Raw genomic sequence first — 21,686 nt, forward strand, 5'->3', positions numbered from 1 at the left:
ATAATCAACTCGAGATTATCCAAAACCTTTTTTCTTAAGAAGTTAGGACCAACAAATCTTTTTTGAAGGAAGGACCAACAAATCTTAAAAATTGATGTTTTCTAGTGGAATATAATTGTTTTTTGTAAAGATTAATGGAATATAATTGTTGGTATTCGGCTTGGAGTCTGGCCCTGCAATAAATTAATAGATATACTCCCATACTTAATATCTGCATCCCACACTTTTATAAGTAATTATCTTTTTCCACTTTTTATAAAAAAACTTTCAAGGATAGAGAATGAACCGAGACAACTTAAACATAATTGAATATTTGAAAATTAATTTGTTGAGTTTGATTTATAAACCAAATGAATTGAACTTGAGAAGAAAATTGAGTTTGTCTAATAAAGAGCTGAACTTGAGCAATATATAATTCGATTTATGTAGCTTATGAACTAACTCGGTTATTATAATTTAAAATATTTTTACATTTTATTTATATATGGTTGATTTTACATAATTGAATAATTTAAGTCAAGTTAGTTCAAAACTTTCGTTTATAATTTTTGACATTTAACATTACAGTTTTTTTTTGTATTATATACACTTTAACTTGTGTGCTGATTCCATTTTGCTAAGGATTGTGTAAAGCAAGACATATAAATCAAAATTATTGGAAGTATAATGACAGCTACCTTAATCTAGAATTTTTTTTCTTTCACCGATCTAATTTTCATTTATATTGAGATGCGGATGAAAATAATTTATGTCATGTTTATAAACTGTTTTCAACTTTCTTTTTATAAAGTTATCCAAAATAGCTTATTAAGCTGTTTGAAACCACGATGATCTCCCACCCAAAGGCACGTTTACTTGAAGCTTCAATTTTTAGCTTCACAAGATTTATGTTAAATTTACATTGGGACGCAAAGAATATGTAACCAAAAGTCAATCCAAATGTATGCTATGTAACTTCATTCTTTCTTTTGGTTTTAGAAATAGTTTTACATAAACACTTATCATGATAAACGTTTATGTTATAAACTCTGCAAATTAAGTTGTTTCTACAAAATGAATCTTGATCAGAACACGTAATGGATCGTGTGACTATCAGTATTTGACTGTCAATGTTCAACAATGAGGAAAAGATAACTCTAAAACGGAGTTTTTTTTTCCTTTCTAAATTATTCCAATAAAAATATTGAAAGCAACTCTTATCACTTAAATTTATCCATGTCAAGTAAAAATGCAAATCATCACCATTTGACTACATAATAAACTGGTTGCGTATTCGAACTCTATTATGTTGACAAAAGTCTAACCATGAACAAAGATTATCTGCACAATGAAATTTTAAATGTTCATAGAATCCGTTTGTGCATAGCAGAACATTTCGTATACAATATACAGGGCTCAGAATGTCCCAAGACTGTGAATCGGAATGAATCGTCTGAATTCTGTGCAAAAATCATGAAGCCCCGTTCTATATTTAACGAGAATCTTCTTCAAATCTGATAAATTTTGATGACTAGACCCCAGAAGAGTCGTAATTTGGGTTCAATAACTTTCTAACAGAGTTGTTCTCTGCTTCAATTTGACAATCAAAATATTAATAATTTACATGGAACTAATAAAAATAAAATAGAACCTTCTTCCATCCAATTTTTTGTCCCCAAAACACAAATATGGTATAAGCACAGAAAATTCAGTTACTGAATACAGAAAGAAACTGCAGTTTTATATCACCTTTTATCAAGGTATTATAGGATAGCAAGGTATTTGTAACATGAAATCAAAACAATGTTCACATACTTGCAAGCATAAAGAAACATAAATCACCACAAACCCAAATTATTTTTCATCTACTCTGTTAAACCAGAGAAGAACGCTGGGATTAGGTACAACAACACCTAATAAGACCTGCAAATGGCAACCACAAGACGAGCGAAAAAGTGGCAGGTCGTTGCTGTAAGATACAAGGAAAATCAAGCCACGGCGGTCAAGCATGGATGAAATGCAGTACCACATGCTATCCACTGCCGTTTCTTCCCATTCGGCACCACACAACCAGGAACCTTCAGCCATTCTTTCTTTGCTATGTTGTAAGTAACCAACCGATTCATTTGTTTCGATCTCAGGGACAACATGAGCAAGCCTTTGTTCCCTAGGCAAGTCATTCTGACGTGCTTACCATAAAAGTCCAAGCACCATATATTTGGCATTCTGTCTACCTCCTTCCACAAGAGTGTCATTCTCTGCAGCTCCCATATGCATACACACGTGGCTGCATTCTTTGTGAGCAAGCCCACAAGCATGATCTGACCGTCATACTCAGCTAGAGTGTGGTCAGTCAGATGTAGTGGCGCTGGGATTATGTACTGTTTCCAAACCCCCGTTGCCATATCATAGGAAACAACCCCTTCTGGATCTGAACGCATGAAGTATAGGGTACTGTCAATAGAGACAGTTTGCGACCTGAAGTTAAGGGACAATGGCAGGTTCATACTTCCAGGCATGTTTCCTGGACGACTCCAAGAGTTTTTCACCGAGTCATAAACTTCATATTCTCCATCACAACCCACCCATAGGATCTTGTAGCCTGAACCGATTGAATTTCTATTCACTGTCATCCCTACAGCAACGCGAGACCAGACCTTAACTGACCGAGCTGGCAACTCCTTGAAGGATTGAGTCAGTGGGTTACATACATAGAAATTACGATGGCCAATGTCAAGAAAGCAAACTAAACCCCCAGCAGAAGCCACCGGCAAAACAATCAACTTTGTGGGCAGTGGTGATATAGACGGATGATGCCACTTTTTCAAAGAAGGGTCATACATGGCTCCTGAATTCACATTTTCATGGGTTATGGTGTAAAACCATGGATTTTCTTGCGGGACTTCCGCACATTGCTTAGAAAAGCTTTGAGAAGCCAGCAAGGAATTCCATTGACGGCATACAGAGCGGAAGCGGAAAAACGCGGCAATGGGAAGTCGTGCAATTACAGCCTCAAATAAATCTTCAGGAAAATCTTTCCATATTTCTTGTTCCATAACTTCACTTGTACTGGATCTTCCTGATGATTTGCCCCTGCTTCGATCTCTTCGAGGCTTCTTAGCGGGTGGAGGCTTCAGAGGCTCTGACATCCTAAAACTATGAGACTTTCCAGCTGCCATTACAAGGCCACAACAGTCATCTACAGAGCTATCTTCGAGGTCAAAGGAGGTCCATCTGCAAAATGGATAAACAAAAATATTTGGTAAGCTTTCCCATGTCAAGTAGAAAAACCAACATTTACAGGGACATCAGCACGATTCACAACAGATAGAAAGGAAAAATTGAAAAGCAAATTACATAACAAAACAAATAAATACAAAATGACACTTCACTCTAAAAACATGCAGACTGAGCCCATGCGATCAGGATAATTTATACCTAGGAATGTTGCATGTAAGCTAAAAGACATCAAATTAAATGTCAGGTTAGATGAAACTTCATATTTCAAGAATCAAGAAGATTTTAAAGAGCATCAGTTCAAGCTTGTCTAAAAAATGTCTAGTCCGTATGTGTATTTATATAACTCTAATTAATTTAAAAGATGGATATCCAAACACTAGATTAATCTACTTAAGAAATACCACGTAGAACTTTCCCCATCAACTCTCTAATCTGATTTGACAAATGTTCCCTAGGTGCTAAAATAGACATTTTCAAAATGACCTTTATAGACTATAATTTCATGTTACCATATTTGTAGCATGTTTGGTTTCGTGTTCAAACCCTTAAAAAATCAAAATTACTTTCGCCCCCAAATCTCAATTTGATTAGAAGTTTTTTTTTTTTGACAAAATTTGATTCGAAGTTACAAAAAACCACTTTTGTATTAGACGGAAAAATTGCATTAACAACCTTGGTGTTAGAGTAAAGTACCTAGATTTAAATCACTTCCCTTCAAACTCATTTTTAACCAAATTAAATTTTTGTAATCAAGTTTATCTGAAACAACTAGAAATGCTCACGATATACATGTTCAATGTGTAATAAAGCAAATATATTTATTCTCTATCATCTTATTTCAAAAAGAAGTAAATGGAAAGTGCTACTTAGGAATCTAATGTTCATTTCTATAAGATAAAATGATATCCAACTACAATATAGTACCTGAGCCTGAACGGATGATTAGAATGTATAAATAATCATCCACACAATTATCCTCCTTTTTTAAGGAGGAGGACACAGCATAGTCGAAGTCTTCCTAAAAATTCACTAAAAGTTCCATTCAATCATATCAACTTGACCACACAAGGAATGCGATTAAAGTGCACTGGCGATACAAAGCTTTCCTATGCACGATGCTATGACAAAGAAACAATGCAAAATCCAGTAAATTGATCTTTACCGAAAAATATCAACCAAAACAAAACAAGCAGGATACGTATGTGCTCAAATATTAACATATTTGATAGTTTCTTTTATGAATTAACATATGTGATAGTTAAACCAAACAACCAAACAGAAGGAAATAATCTGACAACGATCTTTGAGAAGCTCATTTGCTGCCAAATAAGGTTTTAAAAATCGATAAACAACTGCAAATTTTGGTCGCATTATAAAGGTTTTTTTACTTCTCTTCAACATATTTGCAATCTTGCAACCACAATTACGGCCACCCAAAAGCACTTGGATGAGATGGTAAGTGCTCTCTTCCTCTGGGAATGCAAAAATGTTGAGGAAGCGTTGTGCCACCCATTGCGATTCTACTCAGTTCGAGGGATTAGTCTCTGCGGTTGCCCGCAGATGATACTCAATTCAAACAAACAAACAAAAAAAAAACACAATTACGACCAAATCAGCCATATTTGGCGGTAATTTTCCACAATATCAAGAATCTTGACTTAAAAGCATGCTATTTATGGAAAGAATACGCTTAACGACAAGAAAAAAAAAGTCGTAGCCTAGTTCTCTCTAAAATATAGTATATAGTATGAAATAATGAAAAACTCTTGACTAGAATCCAACATTCAAGTCCACCAATTCAATTTTCCTTGATTTTATGTAAAATTATGTACCAAACCCAAACCACCACAGAATCAAGGAGATTGTCAACCAATCGAAAATAAGCAACAATGAGAAGAACATCAAATACTGCTAAACTGGAATTTTTGCAAGAAAAAAATAAAAAATTAGGGGATTAGAAACAGATAAAGAAAGTGATTGCTAGAAAATACAAAAGCGTGAGAGAATTCAGAAACAATATGACACAAAAAAACTTACAGAATTTATAAATTGTTGCATTTTAGGGCATCCTTGGAAAAGTGTGGAAAGGAATTAGAAGCATAAATATAAATAAAAGAATAATTGGGAGTGTTGAAATGAAATCCCACACTCACGCATTACATACACAGCAAACAACCTAACTTACCTACCTAACTGCTTAATTCGCTTCAAAGATAAAACAAAATGAAATAAAATAAAAAATAAAAAATATCAGCTAGAAACATAAAAATGATTCAACAAAACAAAACGTGCGATTCAAAAAGAAAAAGAAAGATGAAAGATGATTAGATTAAAAGTGAATGAAGTGAAAATAGATCTAAAAGAAGAGAAGGAAAACCAACCTGGGAGGGTGATGTTGAAGGAAGATAGTTTGATGAGAAGATTGTTGTTGAAGAACGGAAGAAGATGAAGAAGAAGAAGAAGAATGATGATGAGAGTCGAGAAGTTGCTGAAGCTGACCGATGAGCTGCTTCAGCATGGCCAGCCCTTCCATGCGCTAATGCCCCCCTCCCCCCGATTTCCTCTACTAATAATAACACACACACTTACCTTTTTCTTTCTCTTTCTTATCCTTCTTCCTTTTTTTACCCGCTCGTGTAAAACCACGTTCCCAAGCAACGGAGTAACTATCTATCTATCTATCTATATACTCATTCCCCCGTGCTCTATTCTGCTTTTTTGTTTTTGATTTGTTAATTGTAATCATCATCATCACTTTCAACAATGGGAAGGCAAGGAGGATATATCCCATTCCTTCTTTTTTTTTTTTTATATATATATATTCTTCAATATTTGTCATAATTGAATATCTCTCCCTTTATTCTCTCTTTTTAAAAAATTTATCAACTATCTTTTTACATAAGATAATATTGTTCTAAATACAATGAAACTTTAGTCTATTAGAAGAGGTTAGATTTATTAAATGCTTGTTTGGATTAAAGTTTGCAAGCAAAAAAGTAGGTTTGAGAGATTTTTAAGACAAAATTACCGTGATTTTTAGAAGCTAGCAATTGAAGTTTTTGGATAAACGTGGATTGCTGCCATGTTTTTACAAAAAAACGTAGGTAGAAAAACTCTGAACCAAACAGGTTATAAGTATGTTTAATTTCAATGAAGAGATATGCATACATTTAATGTTTAATGTATAACACAAATTGAATAGAGAATTACTTTTGATGGTTTGATAAAAAAAAAAAAAATTGCTTTTAATGGATGTAATCTGTGAAAAATCCAAAAAGAAAAAAATGAATGGTATTTTGCCATAAAAGGAGAACTAGGACATTCCATCATACATAATCTAAGGACATGAAAGAGTTAAAGGCTTATGACGAAACTCCAATCTAATTTGAAGATGATATCTAATATCAATTTACATGTATTCATTGAAAACGTCTTTTAATTGAGTGATCTAAGTGTCGTATTAATGATTCTGTTTTTAAAGGGGTGCAAAGTCGGTTTGCCGATTGTGATGTAAGATAGTGATGGTTGTTGGATTTGAGGATTTATTCACGATATTAGTTCATATAATGTTACCAAATTAGAATTATGGATTTAGCTCTCAATGTTACCTGGCATGTCGAACACATTATTTGGTGGTTGCTTGTAACTCTTAAATCGTCGTGCAACTTAAAAAAATAGTTGTACTGTCCAAAAATAAATTTCTTCCAACTAAAAAAATCAAAGCAGCTGACCAAGACTTGAGAACTCCTTTGCTCCATGGGTTAGTGCATCGATAATTCAATTCGAAATAAATGGATGAGATTGCGTCCCAAGCATCTTCGTGACCCCTTCGTCTATTATTCGATAATTTTATCGGTAGAATTTCCCTACAAGCCGAAGCTATTTTCTTCTGTATGTGTTTACGGAAATACCCCTCCAAAACCACTTGATGACATTACCTTTACCATTCAATGGTCATAAGTATCATGCAATTGAGTGGAATAATTACAAGTACTGTACTGATTATGGTTGCTCACGGTTCCTGTTTTTTTCTTCTTTAATAACTTATCCACTTTATTTTCAGCAGAAAAAAAAACTCTCGTTTCAATTTAATTTTTTTGAGGGATCGTTTCATTTTAATTGTCACAATTGAATTGTGTGATTTTTAAGTACTTCCTCCGTCCCAAATTATATGATGTTTTAGGCATTTCACACATATTAAGAAATGTAATTAATATTGTGTGGGAAATAGATATTATGAGTTGTTTTACAAAATTGTCCTCAATAAATGATATGGAAAAGATAAATGAAGGAATTGAAAGAAGAGAGAGCAATAAATAGTTAAGGATATAATAGGAAAAGTAACATTAATTTTTCATTGGTATCGTAAAGCGACATATAATTTGGGACAAATATTTTTTCTAAAGTGACATACAATTTGGGACGGATGGAGTATATAATTAGTTTAATTTAGGTCGTAAAACAAAAAATTAGTTGATTTATTTTAATAGAAAACATAGTGTTATTTACTAAAATATTTTAGTCAATTATTATATAGTTAAGGGTTTAAAGGGGTTAAGCTAAAAATATTTTGTCAAAAAGAAAATTGTAAAAGTCTAAGGTTCAAATCATATCAAGGGAGAAAATACTACAACTAATATATACAAACATTTGCCAGTAAATAAAATTAATATTGTTAAAAGAATTGTGACAATAAAATAAACTTTCCAAATACATAATTAAAATTTTGGGTACTTATTATTATTTTTTTATATAAAAGTTCTTAAAATGATTTTAGTGGGTCAATCTATGTCATGCAATATTTAAGAATTTCACGGTTAAATCAATTAAGAATCTAAATTGGATTTTATCCTTAAAGTGTTAGAATCAATGAATCATCTTTATTTTTTCAAAAATTGAGGACTCTATTTTTTTTTACGAAACTTATGAAACTCAATGTTCAATCTAAAGACCAATTAATTAGGAGATTTATTTATAGCTTCCAATTGAAATCATATCAAAGTTTTGTATAGATCAATCCAACATAAGAATTATTAGCATAAAAAATATTTGAATCTAAAACCCAGAGTGGAACACCCTGAGAAGCAAAAACAAATGCAGTAGTAAATTTAAAAATGAAATTAAAGAAAGGAGTGGTGGAGTGGGAAATGTGATTTGCAGTTCAAGAAAAAAGAATTGGATGATTATGATAAGGAGGTGTTCATCATGATCATGATGAAGAGGAAGGATAATACTAAAAGGGTTTAGAGACTAGAGTGGTTTCTTTTGAAATAAAGGAATGATTAGGTTTGTGAAAAACCAAAGTAGGAAGGGAATGAGATGCATATTTTGCGGTGAGTAATGATTTCATTTTGTCTGGGAAAATGAAGGGGGAGAGGATATGATTTTTGGTGGGTATAAGTATTATGTAATGTAGTATCATTGCTTAATGGTCATACTCATGATGATGATGATCATGATGGATTCCCTTCTTTTACGTGTGCATAAGTGCTTCCATTTGGAATTCACTTTACTTTTTCACTCATCATTCATAATCATACCCCACAGGGTTATATGGATGGATCAACTTCAGCCCCTCTACGTTCACGTGCATTCACAATCACATTTATCTTTCCCAATCCTTTTACAGTTTTACTCATCCCCTAAAAAAAAGTAATAGTAGTTACTCTGAAAATTGGATGCATGTACATAAAATTAGACATGAATGAGATTCATTTCACTTTAAATTAAGGTAAATGGTAAGTTTTTAAGGGCATTGCTTCATTGTCTAAAAGTAAGTTTTTATGAAGAAAAAAAATAATCACATAACACCTGGTACGCAGACCCAGTAACACACATGTATTACCCCTTAGCCCCCAATAACCTAATCAAGATCACATGGCATCCCATCGATCACAGTTGATATTCCGCAACTACCAAACAATTTTCACAACCCACCTCATTTGCAAAGTGACTTGAGGGTTGGAGTGTGACGGACATTCTCATAACAATGTGATATGTCTCCTTCATAAATTAAATGTGATATGTCATCGTCAAATTTGTGATCCACATCAAATGACCGGATCATGTTTAAACATAGATTGCAAAATAGACAAGTTGTTAAGTCGTAGAGAGTGTATAATTAAGGTTGAGGATTGATGTAATAATTTACAATTTTTAATATACCTCCTTGTGACTTGTGAGGATTGGTTTGTAACGTGAAAACTTCGATAGCGCATTTCAAATGTCAAAATCGTTCTGTGTATCTCCTATCGGCTATATTTTCATCTGAGTCTCTTATTTTTGGTGTGTGAATATCTCTTATGCCATTTGCTTCTATTTAGGTCATTTTACTATCTCTTAAAGGAGACTTGCCACAATCCAGAAGTCCTAGCTCAACTGTAAAAAAATGTCAAAATTGTTAGGCTAGATGCCATAATCGGCTTAGTATTGATCAAGGGGGCCTGCCACTATGAATCCATGTACCATTTTCACTTGGTCCATTAGATGTGTATTTGTAGAAGAAATTTTATTTAGTATTAAATATGATTTTAGTCCTTACATTTTGTGCCTCTTTGAAGAATAGTCCATACATTTTATTATATGTTTTTAAAATCCTTGCATTTTTCTCCGTTATCAAAATTAGTCTTTGCTGTTAATTCTTTAACGGAATGTTGATGTAGCAGTTAGTGGATCCCAATTATTTTAGGGTTAAATATGTTTTTGGTCCATGCATTTTGCGACTTTGAAGAATAGTCATTATATTTTGCGTGACTCTGAAAACATTTTTTTTTTTTTGGTAGATAGACGAAATGGCAAAGCCATTATAAACTCACACACACAAGTGGAGGTACCGGAGTTCGAACCCCGGTCATAGCATCCGTATAGTTGGAATGAGTTTTCTGTCATGTAATGTTTTTGCACCCTAATTTCTTGCTTAAAAATTTGTTTTTGTCTCTAAAAAAAGTTAAGTATTGTCATATTACAAATTATTGAATAATTTTATTTATGAACAATTAAATACACAAGATTATTAGAGATAAATTATTGAATAATCGATTGGTCGCATACAGAAAAAAGAATTTGATTGTGTTGAAAATTAAAAATAAATGTAATAACTTCAAAAATATGAAGACGTAGAAAAATATACTGTAGGTGAAATTATCTTTAATTTTTGGATGTTATATGGTTTTTTGCAGTCTCCATTTTTTACTGATAATTATGTCCTTGTTTGTCTCAATGTACTTGTCCATGTATAAAAATTTATAACATTTTGCAGTCTCCATTTTTGGATGTATAAAAATTTATAACATTTGATTTTATAACCACTAATAAAATACAATGTACTTGTCCTTGTTTGGATCATCCACTAAGTGATCCCACAAGTCAAAATAAATAGCATGAGAAAATACATTGGAAAAACTCAATCTCGCAGTAAAAAGAGGTAAAATCTAAAATAAATTTTATTAAACATTTTTTCTTTGAGTAACAAAGAAATTTTATTAACACTGAAGAGATTAGTAGAAGTGGTATTTGACTAAGACTATAAGATTAAGTATAAGTAGTACTCAATTTCAAGGGCCTCGGTGATAACTTTTTGTATCAATTCTATTACCTCTCCCAATTGGGGGACCTTTTCTTTAAATATGTAGTCATTTATTGTCTTCCAAATTATCTACAACGTTGTAGGTCATACCAACAACACACCTTTGATTCCCTTGGCAAAAAATGAGAACATTTGGAGCAAGGTAAATAACTCCTCCGACACAAGTGATTGATATCCAAGCCACTTAAAAATATCAAAAGAAAAAACACGTTTGATGAATAAATGGTCTTCAACCTCCAAAAAAAACCCACGCAAAATGCAATGGGGGTCGCAAATCCCTCCCAAAGAGCTCTCACAACCCCAAGTTCGACCTAGCCGGTAAGCGGCCCAAAATTATCAGCCATGAAAAAATTTGAACCTTTGATGGAGCAGAACTCTCCCACAATAAAGCCAAGAGGTCCTTTTTTTCTCGCCACCAACCAAGAAGGAGAGATGAAAGTTGCCACAAAGATAGTTACAAATTGAGTTGACCGAAAATGCATCTTGTTCATTGACGTCGCAAAACCACCCATCCAACCGACGAGACAATGTTACCGAAGATATCATCTCTACAAGTATCTTGTAACTCTCTTCCTCCCACATAAAAAAGGCCACCTTCGCTTGCTCTTCCGCATACTCACACGCCTCCCTTCTTTGGGTTAGCTCCCACGGGTAATCCAAGATAAACAAAAGGAACGGAACCCTTCTTATAATTCATGAAACACGCCAAAAATTATCTTATGTGATATTTTTCTAACGTAATTTTGAATATTCACAACAAAGATAAAGAATTTAATTGAAACTTTCAAAAATTACAAAATCGAATTAAAACTAAAAAATAAAATAAATTTATTTATATAGAACATTCATTTTCTTTTATTTTTTGATGTCAAGACAAGTAGGACCATAATAAAAAATAAATTATATTTAGATTTAACACTACTACATTTTTACGATTGGATTCAAATCTAAAATCTATAGTTAAATAATTGATAGAGTCAAACAATCTTATCTAAATGTTTTTGGAATTCAATTGTTTAATTTGATAAAGAACGATAAAATTATAAATAAAATAATTCAAATATAAAAAACAGCATAAAAAGTTTTACTATTTTTATACAAGCTAATTAGAGAAGAATTGACTTATCTAAATGGGCATGATAAGAAATTAAATGAAATATTATATTCACCCCACCATTCTCACGTCTCTAGGGATTCATCATTTTGCCTCCATTCGAATTCTATAACTCAAAACTTAAAAACAAAAAAAATCGCAAAGTGTGCACGAAGGATGGGGCTATAAGAAGAAGAAATAAATTATAATAGGAACGAGAGCATGCACGTTAGAGACTATTAATTCAGAGTATTCATCGTTCATTTATAAAAAAAAAATTATAAGAGTGTTTAGTAAACACTCAATCACTCCAATGTAGTACCTTTGACAAAAGTTCTAAATAGATCCTGCTAGTAATCAAAGCATGTCAAACAAATATTGAAAAATGATTAATTTAATGAAAAATATTATGTGGTCCATTTAAGAATGAGATGCTTAACTGAGACTATAGGTTCTATAAGACTCCTAATTTTTTTCTCCTTAACGAGGATACCTATTAGATATTAAACTTAAATGATTAAGATCTCATCATTAGAGATGATCTTATACTTATAAATCATACCACTATCCACTAAAGCATTTTGTGCTAAGACTCTCCATTGACACGAGTAAGGTAACACAATAAAATAAAAAATCTAATTTCCTCTCAATGTTATATGTGATTGAATCCCAATTCGTGGAAAATCCCACTCTTCACAACCTTTGATAGCATTTCAAAATCAATCTTAAAGATAACATTTCTTTTGACGAACACTTAACAAGTAAGTTAAAGGAAATGCAAACGAGTATTTTTAAAGTACTCTTTAAAAATCTTAAATGATAAATTTTTATAAAAATTTACGTATTCATACATTGAACAATATAGTATTTGACTTTAAAAATATAGTATTTGACTTTTTTAATTAACAATTTTTTAAAAAATATGTTGAAGGTGCTCGTCAGTAAGACTCATAAGTTAATATTCTTTTACATGTCAAGATCGGGAGTCAGTGCTTTGTTTCAAGTTTGGTTTTGGGCTTTGTTAGGTGTTCTTTCGGTGGACCGGAGGTTGCACGGTTGTGGAGGCTGGTTGATCTTTAGAAAAGGTGGATGTGGCTCAGTTTGGGTGATGAGGACTTACAAGGTGTTCTTTTGGGGGCAAGTAGTAACAATGAGTGTTATGGATGTCGTTTTGCAGTGGTCGGTTGAATAGGAGTCTATTTTAGGTGGGGATGTTTATTAGGTGGGTGTTGTTCTTTTGGGTGTTGATCGCATGGATGTCTTTGTTGGGATTTTCGTTTACAGGTGTTCCGCCTATATACGGCATATTTTACTTGCATTTCACCAGTCTATGTTCGTCTTGTACATTGATTGGGTTTTTAATAAAATTTTGCTGATTAAAAAAAAAAATGTCAAGTTTATGGTGAATAAAGAAGATAAGTGCTCTCCCATTCACAAGATTGTTTTTACCTTCAAATCAATAACTCTTATTCTTAAATTAAACGAAACATGATCCTATGGTAGGAAATAGACATGTCTTACCTGCAAAAGTAACTAGTTGGCACGTATCTAACTCATTCCCACTCCTTCTTACTTATAAAAAATATTTAGTACTTGTTTGATAGTGGGGCATGTCAAGAAGAAAATCACTCCAAAGCTACGAAGCTTCGAGATGGATACAATGCGGGTATGACACGATACGGGTACGCAGATACGTGAATTTTTCAAAATTTAGGATACGATACGGTTAAAATACGTTAACAAAAAATTTATACTAAAACTTATATAAAATACTTGAAGAAAATAAACATTAATTAAAAGAATTCAACACCAATTTTATCTAATGTTGATTAACTGAATCAACTCTCTCGTTACTTTCATCCGCAAGAAGTATAATTTTAAGTGGTTCATCGAGAAACAATTATAGTTATGCATATCTAAAATTGAATCATATACATCTCTACTGAATGTTTACAACATTATATCACTTTTTTACTATTCATTTTTTTAGGATACGTATATGTGTGAAATATCTTATAAGTATCATTGTGTATCTTATAATTAATTCTGATACTTCGTGGGTGCGTATCTGCGAGTATTCGTGGAACATCGGTATCTGATATGGGTACATCTCCGTTTTAGAATATTCAAGTTTCATAGCTACAAAGAACAAGTTAACGTAGAAAATGTTATTCATAACTTCTTATTTTTCACATCAAAATTACCCAGGATGCAAAATTGAAGCTCCACAAATGCTCAGTGAACAAAAAGATCATACTCTTAACACAACGTTGGAGAGGGCACATGATTTTTTATTTACTTCCTAACTTTCAAGTTAAACTAATACCTTCAATTATACATATTTGATTTAATCGACCAACTACTCTAAGAATAAGATCAATTTTTTTATTTACTTCTTTTCCATCATGGAAAAGTCCCTTTACCCAGAACAGCTGTAGGTTGAAAACTGGTAGAACAAAAAAAAAAAAAAAAATCTCAGTATGTTTTTTTATTGTTATTTGTACCATCACACTGCACCTCCTTATTTTCTAACAACAACGCGAAGGACAGTCACACCACCTCACCCACTGCTGAAGCATCATAACTTTAAATTTTATTCTTCTTCTTAAACGCTACAAAACATAGAACATAAGCTTAACATAGTATACCGTCTTTCGATTATAGAACACAAAACATCAGTTATTCTTCTTTTCTCTTTCAATTACTTGATAATTTCAACAATTGTAGTTTTGGAATTTGGTTAAAGGGTTGTTGAATCAGGCATAAGCAAGTAATGTCAAGAATCTACTGCCCAAAAACGTAAGATCTTAAAACGTGGGTTCGGATTCATGCCGGTAACCAAGAAAGTGTTTTGGAGAATAAAGAGATGTAATGACACGTATGAATTGATGACTGAAATGCAGAGTTAAGACGAAGTTGTAACCACGTATTCACAACCTTTTAATTTCATCCTTCATTCCATTGTTCTTCGCTATCTTAATTTGATACTGGTGGAAGGTGTAAGCTCGGTATATGAAGTGAAATTAACCAAGTACATGATCTGTGTGTCTGGAAATTAGCGGGTGTGTTTGGCGTGATAAATAATGTGGAGTATATTTAGTGAAATTAACTTTCCTTACAAAAAAAATTAAGTTTATGTTTTCGTTTGTTAATGTATACGAATTGTGGAATATTTTTAAAATTTTAATTAAAATAATTTAATTTATGAAGAATGGTGGAAAATCAATTAAGAAAATAAACAATCGGGAAAATGAGTATTATTTGTTGCACTTAAAAAAAGTCGAAAATTGTTTTTCTCACATCAAGAATGTCCTAATAACACATGAAAAATTCTAAAATGCCCCCAGCGGTAGTTGACTACCGTTCAGGAATTGGCACCAGTTAACTATCGTTGGACTGGAAAATTGTTTTTCTGTTTACATAAATGTTCCATGGATAATCAAAATCCAAACTCTCCCCAAAACAGAAAGAATCTTACACCTAAACCAATTTTAAGAATGATCCATAGTTAATCAAAATCTAAACTCTCCCTAAAACCGATAGAATCTTACACCTAAACCAATTTTAAGAATGATCCATGGTTATCAAAATCAAAACTCTCCCAAAAACCGAAGGAATCTTACATCTAACCCAATTTTAAAAATGATCCATGGTTAATCAAAATCTAAACTCTTCCCAAAACAAAAAGAATCTTAGACCTAAACCTATTTTAAAAATTATCAATGGATATGTCACACATAATTAATGACAATAAATTTAACTTTGTGTCACATATTAAATAATCCACATCTATTAATTTTATGTCAAACATTATTTTAAATTTTAATATCATTTTAAAAACCTATTAATTTCTTCTGTAAATTCAATATGGCAGTGTTATTAGCAACTAAATTACCAGGTCTAACCGAAAATGTTAGTTACAACAAAAAGGTCCGAAACAAAATAACAGGCCCATGAATTATTACAAAGAAATCATAAATTGTTGTTTAATGAGAAGGTGGGGACCACGCCTGGTGTCAACTATGCCCGGCAACAATTTAAGCAAGTTACAGGTAACAAATCCTAGCCATCCAATTAAAAAACAATTATATCTATGATTTTAGTTCAACTTTTTCATGAAGGGAAAAAAATTTCCTTTCCTATACTAAACCTCACCCTATCCAATTACTAGAAAACTTCTATGAAAAAAATAGTACTCCCTCCGTCCCTGAATAAGTGACCTAGTTGACTCTGACACACGTACCAATGCATATGTTTTATCTTTAATATCTTCAATTCTCTACTAAAAAAATTATAAAAATTTAATATTTTAAAAATATTCATCGAGACGAATCCAACAACATTTTACATGATATTATTTATCTTTGTAAATTAGTAGAAAAATATGGTCAAAGTATGTTAAATCAATAATGTATATTGTCAACTAGGTCATTTATTAAGGGACGAAGTATTATAAAAAAGATTCAACACGTTGCCATTTAACCATAAATTTAATAATTTCCTCCATACTACAACAATGCCTAACACTCAAACTAAGTAAAATAAAATTAAAACAAAACAGTTTTCTAATCCAAGTTTGTTTTATTAAACTGAAAAAAAAAGAACAGTTACATCCAGTTTGTTTGATTTTGTCGAAGTTTTTTTGTTGATTCTTGTATTGATGCTGAGCTGTCCACTGGTGAAACACTATAAAGTTTATTTATAAACAGCTGTTTGTTTCTCTAATTTGTTTTTTTCTCAACAAGTGTGTGTGTGTGTGAGTGGAAAGAAGAGAGATAGATAGGTACTATTCTGCTACTACTCTACTAGTACGGTTCAACAAATTTCAATTTTTGTCACTGTTTGTTGCAAAACAAAACAAAACAAAACCCACCATCATATCAATGAAACACATCATATCAATGAAACATCAATGAAATTTTTTTTCTAGCTCAATGAACACCTTTACTTCATTTTCATGCTCTCTGTAAGTTTTTTTTTTTTTTGTTCTTTCTATTATTCAGTGTTTATCTTTTTAAGCTTTATGAATTTGTTTTTAGTGTCCTAAAATGTGATTTATCCAAAACAGAATCATAAAAGGAAACAAAGATAGTGTTTTTTGTATGTTAAGTTCTGTTTTTCCTGATTTAGCTTACAAAAAACCTCGAATTCTGTGTTGATCTGTAAAGAACAAGTATTTTTGTTGTTTGTTTTCAACCCATTTATGGTTTATCATCTGAAAACCATCGAACAAATGGGTGTAGTTGTACCATACACATTATACATTGCAGCATTTCCAAGACCCATTTTTGTTGAGATATAAAAATCAAAACTTTCAAAAGAAAATGACAATGACATGGTGATTTTCTTTTTCTTTTTTGGGTTACTTTTATTTTTATTTTTCTGGATGTGTGATTGGTATTTACTACTATGATGATTTTATCTATTTATGAGTGCTATTTTTGTTGAAGGGTTATTGCTTTATACTGTTATTATTATTTCCTTTTTTTTGCTGTGATCTTCTTCCTCTCTTTACACTCTTTTGGGTTTATCATATTCTAAGGAAATTAGTATAGCTGAGAAAGCTTGTGATAAAGGTTCATGAAAATTTTCTTATGCAAAAGTTTGTGTTTTTTTAGGGTAAAAGGGGACCAAAGCTTTTTATATGTACTAGCAAGGTCCTTAAGGAAAGAGACTCTTCTGTTACATAATAGATTTTGATATTGGCTTTCCATTATGGTTTAATACTTCAGGACCAAATTGTACCAAAAAAACATTTGAGGACCAAAGCCAGCATTTAAGATGTAGAATAGTTTCCTTCCTTTGTTAGATTTGAGCTTTAAAAAAGATGCTTTTTGAGGTTTAGCTTGATTGGTTTCTGGCATTTATGATATGGAGGTTTGGTTGTTGGACTTTTATTTTTGTTAACTAAAAATGAAACGTGTGCCAAAATCTGTGTTTTGTTGGAAGTTCAAATATGTGATTCATTTGTTGAGGTTGTTGTTAATGTGGGGACTCATTCAATGGCCGACTCCTGACATTGCTGTGATAAATGTGAATTATTGGAATCTGATGGTTTCCCATGTTGAAAGTGAAGTTTAGGTAGTGCATGTTTGGATTGGAGGGTGGGTGGCATCATCATTGATTTTGTTGAAGTTTTAAAGTGTAGCTTTTGCTAAAATTTATGGTGACACACCGTGATTTTGTCAAACTCACGTAAAAACATGTACTCATCATAAAGTAAGCACACATTTCTCGAAAGAGTTCTTGAGTGAATTAGACATCATACTTATGGGAGCAACACCCTTCATGCAAATATTAAATTACTTGCAAACATCTTACATTAGTAGGGTTTAGGGATTGGAATCAATAAAATTGTAAAATACCCTTGTAATTCTATGGTTGGAGAGGTGAAGTGGTAGTTGTAGTAGAACTATCTTGGTTTGCATTTGCATAGGTGCTAGCAGGAAATGCAAAGTGATTTGATATTTTCATTGAAAGTATAATCCATGTCTTGCTTTAGGAATTAGCAGTTCATAGATTCTTTAGAATTTGAGGCTGTTTCACAATTTAAGATTTGTACTGTGTTTTTTAGTGATTGGTATAATGAATTTATACGGATATACTTGGTACTCTTTCTTTTCTTCTTCCAATCATTACTCCGGTTTCTGCAATTTCTTTCACTTGTTTAATCTCCTTGTTATTATCTTGTATAGTTTTTCTGTGCTTCAAGAAAAATGAAATGAGTAACCATTATAATTTGACTCGTAGTTTGCAGATTACTGTGAGCATATGTATATGAATTTGTGAGGACTTGTCATGGAGTGGAACGTGAAATCTCCCGGGCAATGGGACTGGGAAAACTTATTCTTCTTGAATTCAAAAGCAGCAGAAACTCACAGGTTACAATCTACTGATTGGAGTATGGAGGAAGATCGAGAAATCAATGTTGGGATGTTGATTCCATCTGGTGGTAGCGGCTATTCAGTGTCTAAACTAATGCATGCTTCATCCTCGAGGAGCTCAAAATCTGCTTCCAATAATTCATCATCAAATGAGGACAGCAAGACATCGATGTTAACTCAAGAAGGTTCTCCAGACAATTCCACCGGTAAGAAAGAATCGTCTAAAGGAGATCCAATTGAAACTTCTCCAGCAGCAGAACCATTGCTCACACTAAAGCTTGGTAAAAGATTATACTTTGAGGATGTTAGCACTGGAAGTCATTCCAAGAAAGCCTCTTCCTCTGCAGTTCCTCTTTTGTGCGGAAAGAAAGGTAAATCGAGCAGTCAGAACATGCTAAATCCAAGCTGCCAGGTGGAAGGTTGTGGCCTCGACCTCTCTTTTGCTAAAGATTACCATCGGAAACATAGAATTTGTGACAGTCATTCCAAATCGCCTGTGGTGGTAGTAGCTGGTTTGGAGCGTCGATTTTGCCAGCAATGTAGCAGGTACATGTGATTTTTTTCCGATGCAAATGACATTGAGTAAGTAACAACAATATTTTTCGGGAAAATAAAAGAATAATCATTAAGAATAAAGATTGTTCATTCACAGTGAGCTTCCTGTCTTTTTGGTTTGTTTAGAATAAATTGGTAACGATTTTAACTTAAAACTATGATTTTGAAGGTTCCATGATCTCTCAGAGTTTGATGATAAAAAAAGAAGCTGCAGACGCCGTCTTTCAGATCACAATGCAAGGCGTCGCAAACCTCAGCCTGAAGCAGTGAAATTGAATCCATCAGCTCTCTCTTCGTCTCCCTATGGTATAAATATCAAGAGTCCCTCCCCTAAAAGATCGATTAGCCTTGTCTTGCTTCATTAGTTTAATTTGCCATTTTGTTTCTAGTTTGCGATGAATGGCGATATCTTAAAAAGGTTATGAGAGAATTATAAGATTGGAGCAACGATGTTCTCCATTTCTCAAAAGAAAAAACCTCCATTGATATGTTATTGGTCGTATGATGAAGGCATAATTAATGACATCAGTTATAGAAACATGTGCTTTATATAAATTATACACCCAAAAATATAGTCATAGAGTATTCAGTTTCTTTGTAAGAAATAGAGAGAATCTCTAGTCATAAGAATAGACTCCTTATAAGAAAATATTAAGTGTTCTGATAATGTAAATCTTTGATATGATTATGATGGCACTAAAAATCTATACCATGATGATAGAATATTACATAGCAATCTATCTAATTTAATATTCATTCTGCAGATGGGAGGCAAGCAATGGGCCCATTTGCTTTTCCAAAGAATACTTCAAATTTAGCATGGCCAGACATGCCCAACAGCAAGCTCCCCCAAACCAAAGATTTTATGCTCAAAACTCCAAAAAACTTCAACAAGATTGTCACTATGCTTTCTGATGATTCAAGTGGCCACTTTATATCCAAAGGCAAAGGAACCAATATTGCTGTCCCAGGTTGTTCTCTAATCTTCAACATTGAGCCTCCGAGTCATGATTTCTCATTAAATTTAGTTTGTTCGACGGTTCATTTAATATGTAGATAATAATTGTTTTACCTCTAGTTTATTGCATGTTTCATAAATAATAATTTTTACCTCCTATTTGTAGAAACAACTGTTATTCACATTGATAGAATACATATTACAGGTCTAGAAGATCCAAATACCTTGTCTGATCCAAGTGCTACACAAGATGTTAACCGTGCTCTCTCTCTTCTGTCAACCAATTCATGGGGTGCATATGATACCAAGCCCCCCTCCTTCGTACACTCCAATCGGACAACCGGCACCCCTCAGTATGCAACTGCTCAGCGCTCACCTTTTTCGTCACCGGAATATTGGCACACTGATCAACATCAGGCCAGCTCCAGTGCCTGTATCTCGTTCTCGGGTTACGACAATAGCAATCGCTATCAAGACTTTCAGCTGTTCAGCGAACCCTATGAGTCAAGTTTCCCTTGCAACCAGCTGGATTAATGAGTATGCTTATGATCTTCAAAAAAACAAAATGAGTATGCTTATTCAAATGGTCCCAACCCCATTATGATACTGAGCTAATGATATTTTGTAGGGCCTAATTATCTTTTGGAATGTAGGTTTTTTTCTTCTTTAAGAGTACAAATCAGAAAACTTGTCTGCATGCTGATTTGTTAACTCCATTTTCTAAATAGCTTATTGCAGTCATTTAATCCCGAGACTTTTATTTTCAGCAAACCATGGATGTCTTCCACAAGGATTTCTTTTTATACTTGTACTTGCTACCTTGCTAATTTATTCACATTATCTGGATGCGCAATTTCGACATTTACAATGTTGAAACTTGGTTGGTGAGAAACACATCAAAATTCCAAATTCTATTCCTATTAGGAGTTGAGAAGATTTTTTCAAAGGTTATGTTTTGGGGTTTTTATTACATTATCGTAAATACGTTTTCAATAAAATAAAAATCCAGAGCTGAAGTTTGATGTAAACCTAATTTAAGAATATTGCTGTGATGTGAAATATTTTGTAATATACAAAATTTTCAACAACAACGCTCTTGTTAAAAATAAACTCTTGATAGAATCTCTCCCACTTCAACAACCCGGCCCTACTTATTTTTGATAAATTATTAAAAAGAATCTCATCGCTATGTGAAACTTAATTTTTTTTTGTGGTTGTGAAATTTATTTATGAAATTCACCCAATAAAATAAATTATTAAAAAGAATGTTACAATGAGTTTCAACAACAAAATAGAGAGACGTGTAAAAAGAATGTCACAATTAAAAAATAAAATAAAATAAAATAACACATACGAAAAGAAGAAGCTATTTTATTTTATTTTTTATGCTAA

General features: G+C 32.6%; 2 protein-coding genes across 7 annotated transcripts; one reads left to right on the forward strand and one right to left on the reverse strand.

The window, feature by feature from the left end:
• Positions 1–1,613: 1,613 nt before the first annotated feature.
• Positions 1,614–5,909, reverse strand: LOC11444169 (F-box only protein 6). 3 transcript variants are annotated; one of them, XM_013605763.3, is made up of 3 exons: positions 5,601–5,739; positions 4,144–4,337; positions 1,614–3,213 (listed from the first exon to the last, which is right to left on the reverse strand). In XM_013605763.3, the coding sequence occupies exon 3, from the start codon at positions 3,156–3,158 to the stop codon at positions 1,968–1,970; it is 1,191 nt and encodes a 396-aa protein (XP_013461217.1). In that variant the 5' UTR covers positions 3,159–3,213; positions 4,144–4,337; positions 5,601–5,739; the 3' UTR covers positions 1,614–1,967. The 3 variants fall into 3 exon arrangements, with proteins under 3 accessions (XP_013461217.1, XP_003601765.1, XP_039687537.1); XM_003601717.4 differs by lacking the exon at positions 4,144–4,337 and having other exon boundaries at positions 5,601–5,909; XM_039831603.1 differs by lacking the exons at positions 4,144–4,337; positions 5,601–5,739 and adding an exon at positions 5,257–5,378.
• Positions 5,910–16,661: 10,752 nt separating this feature from the next.
• On the forward strand, positions 16,662–21,129 carry LOC11441057 (squamosa promoter-binding-like protein 12). 4 transcript variants are annotated; one of them, XM_039831605.1, is made up of 5 exons: positions 16,662–16,680; positions 18,648–19,327; positions 19,506–19,642; positions 20,101–20,307; positions 20,500–21,129. In XM_039831605.1, the coding sequence occupies exons 2-5, from the start codon at positions 18,696–18,698 to the stop codon at positions 20,826–20,828; spliced, it is 1,305 nt and encodes a 434-aa protein (XP_039687539.1). In that variant the 5' UTR covers positions 16,662–16,680; positions 18,648–18,695; the 3' UTR covers positions 20,829–21,129. The 4 variants fall into 4 exon arrangements, with proteins under 4 accessions (XP_039687539.1, XP_003601767.2, XP_024634073.1 ...); XM_003601719.4 differs by lacking the exon at positions 16,662–16,680 and adding an exon at positions 16,693–16,863; XM_024778305.2 differs by lacking the exon at positions 16,662–16,680 and adding an exon at positions 17,380–18,116.
• The last annotated feature ends 557 nt before the right edge of the window (positions 21,130–21,686 follow it).

Source organism: Medicago truncatula, chromosome 3 (assembly GCF_003473485.1).
Source record: "Medicago truncatula cultivar Jemalong A17 chromosome 3, MtrunA17r5.0-ANR, whole genome shotgun sequence".
Taxonomy (NCBI): domain Eukaryota; kingdom Viridiplantae; phylum Streptophyta; class Magnoliopsida; order Fabales; family Fabaceae; genus Medicago; species Medicago truncatula.

Bases quoted from the DNA above. Each gene is read 5' to 3' on its own strand.
- LOC11444169 (XM_003601717.4), bottom strand. From the start codon at position 5,752: ATGGAAGGGCTGGCCATGCTGAAGCAGCTCATCGGTCAGCTTCAGCAA. The intron at 3,214-5,600 runs GTTGGTTTTCCT...TCCATTTTGCAG, and splicing joins CTTCAACATCACCCTCCCAG to ATGGACCTCCTTTGACCTCG.
- LOC11441057 (XM_039831605.1), top strand. From the start codon at position 18,696: ATGGAGTGGAACGTGAAATCTCCCGGGCAATGGGACTGGGAAAACTTA. The intron at 19,328-19,505 runs GTACATGTGATT...ATGATTTTGAAG, and splicing joins TTTTGCCAGCAATGTAGCAG to GTTCCATGATCTCTCAGAGT. The intron at 19,643-20,100 runs GTATAAATATCA...TTCATTCTGCAG, and splicing joins TCTCTCTTCGTCTCCCTATG to ATGGGAGGCAAGCAATGGGC.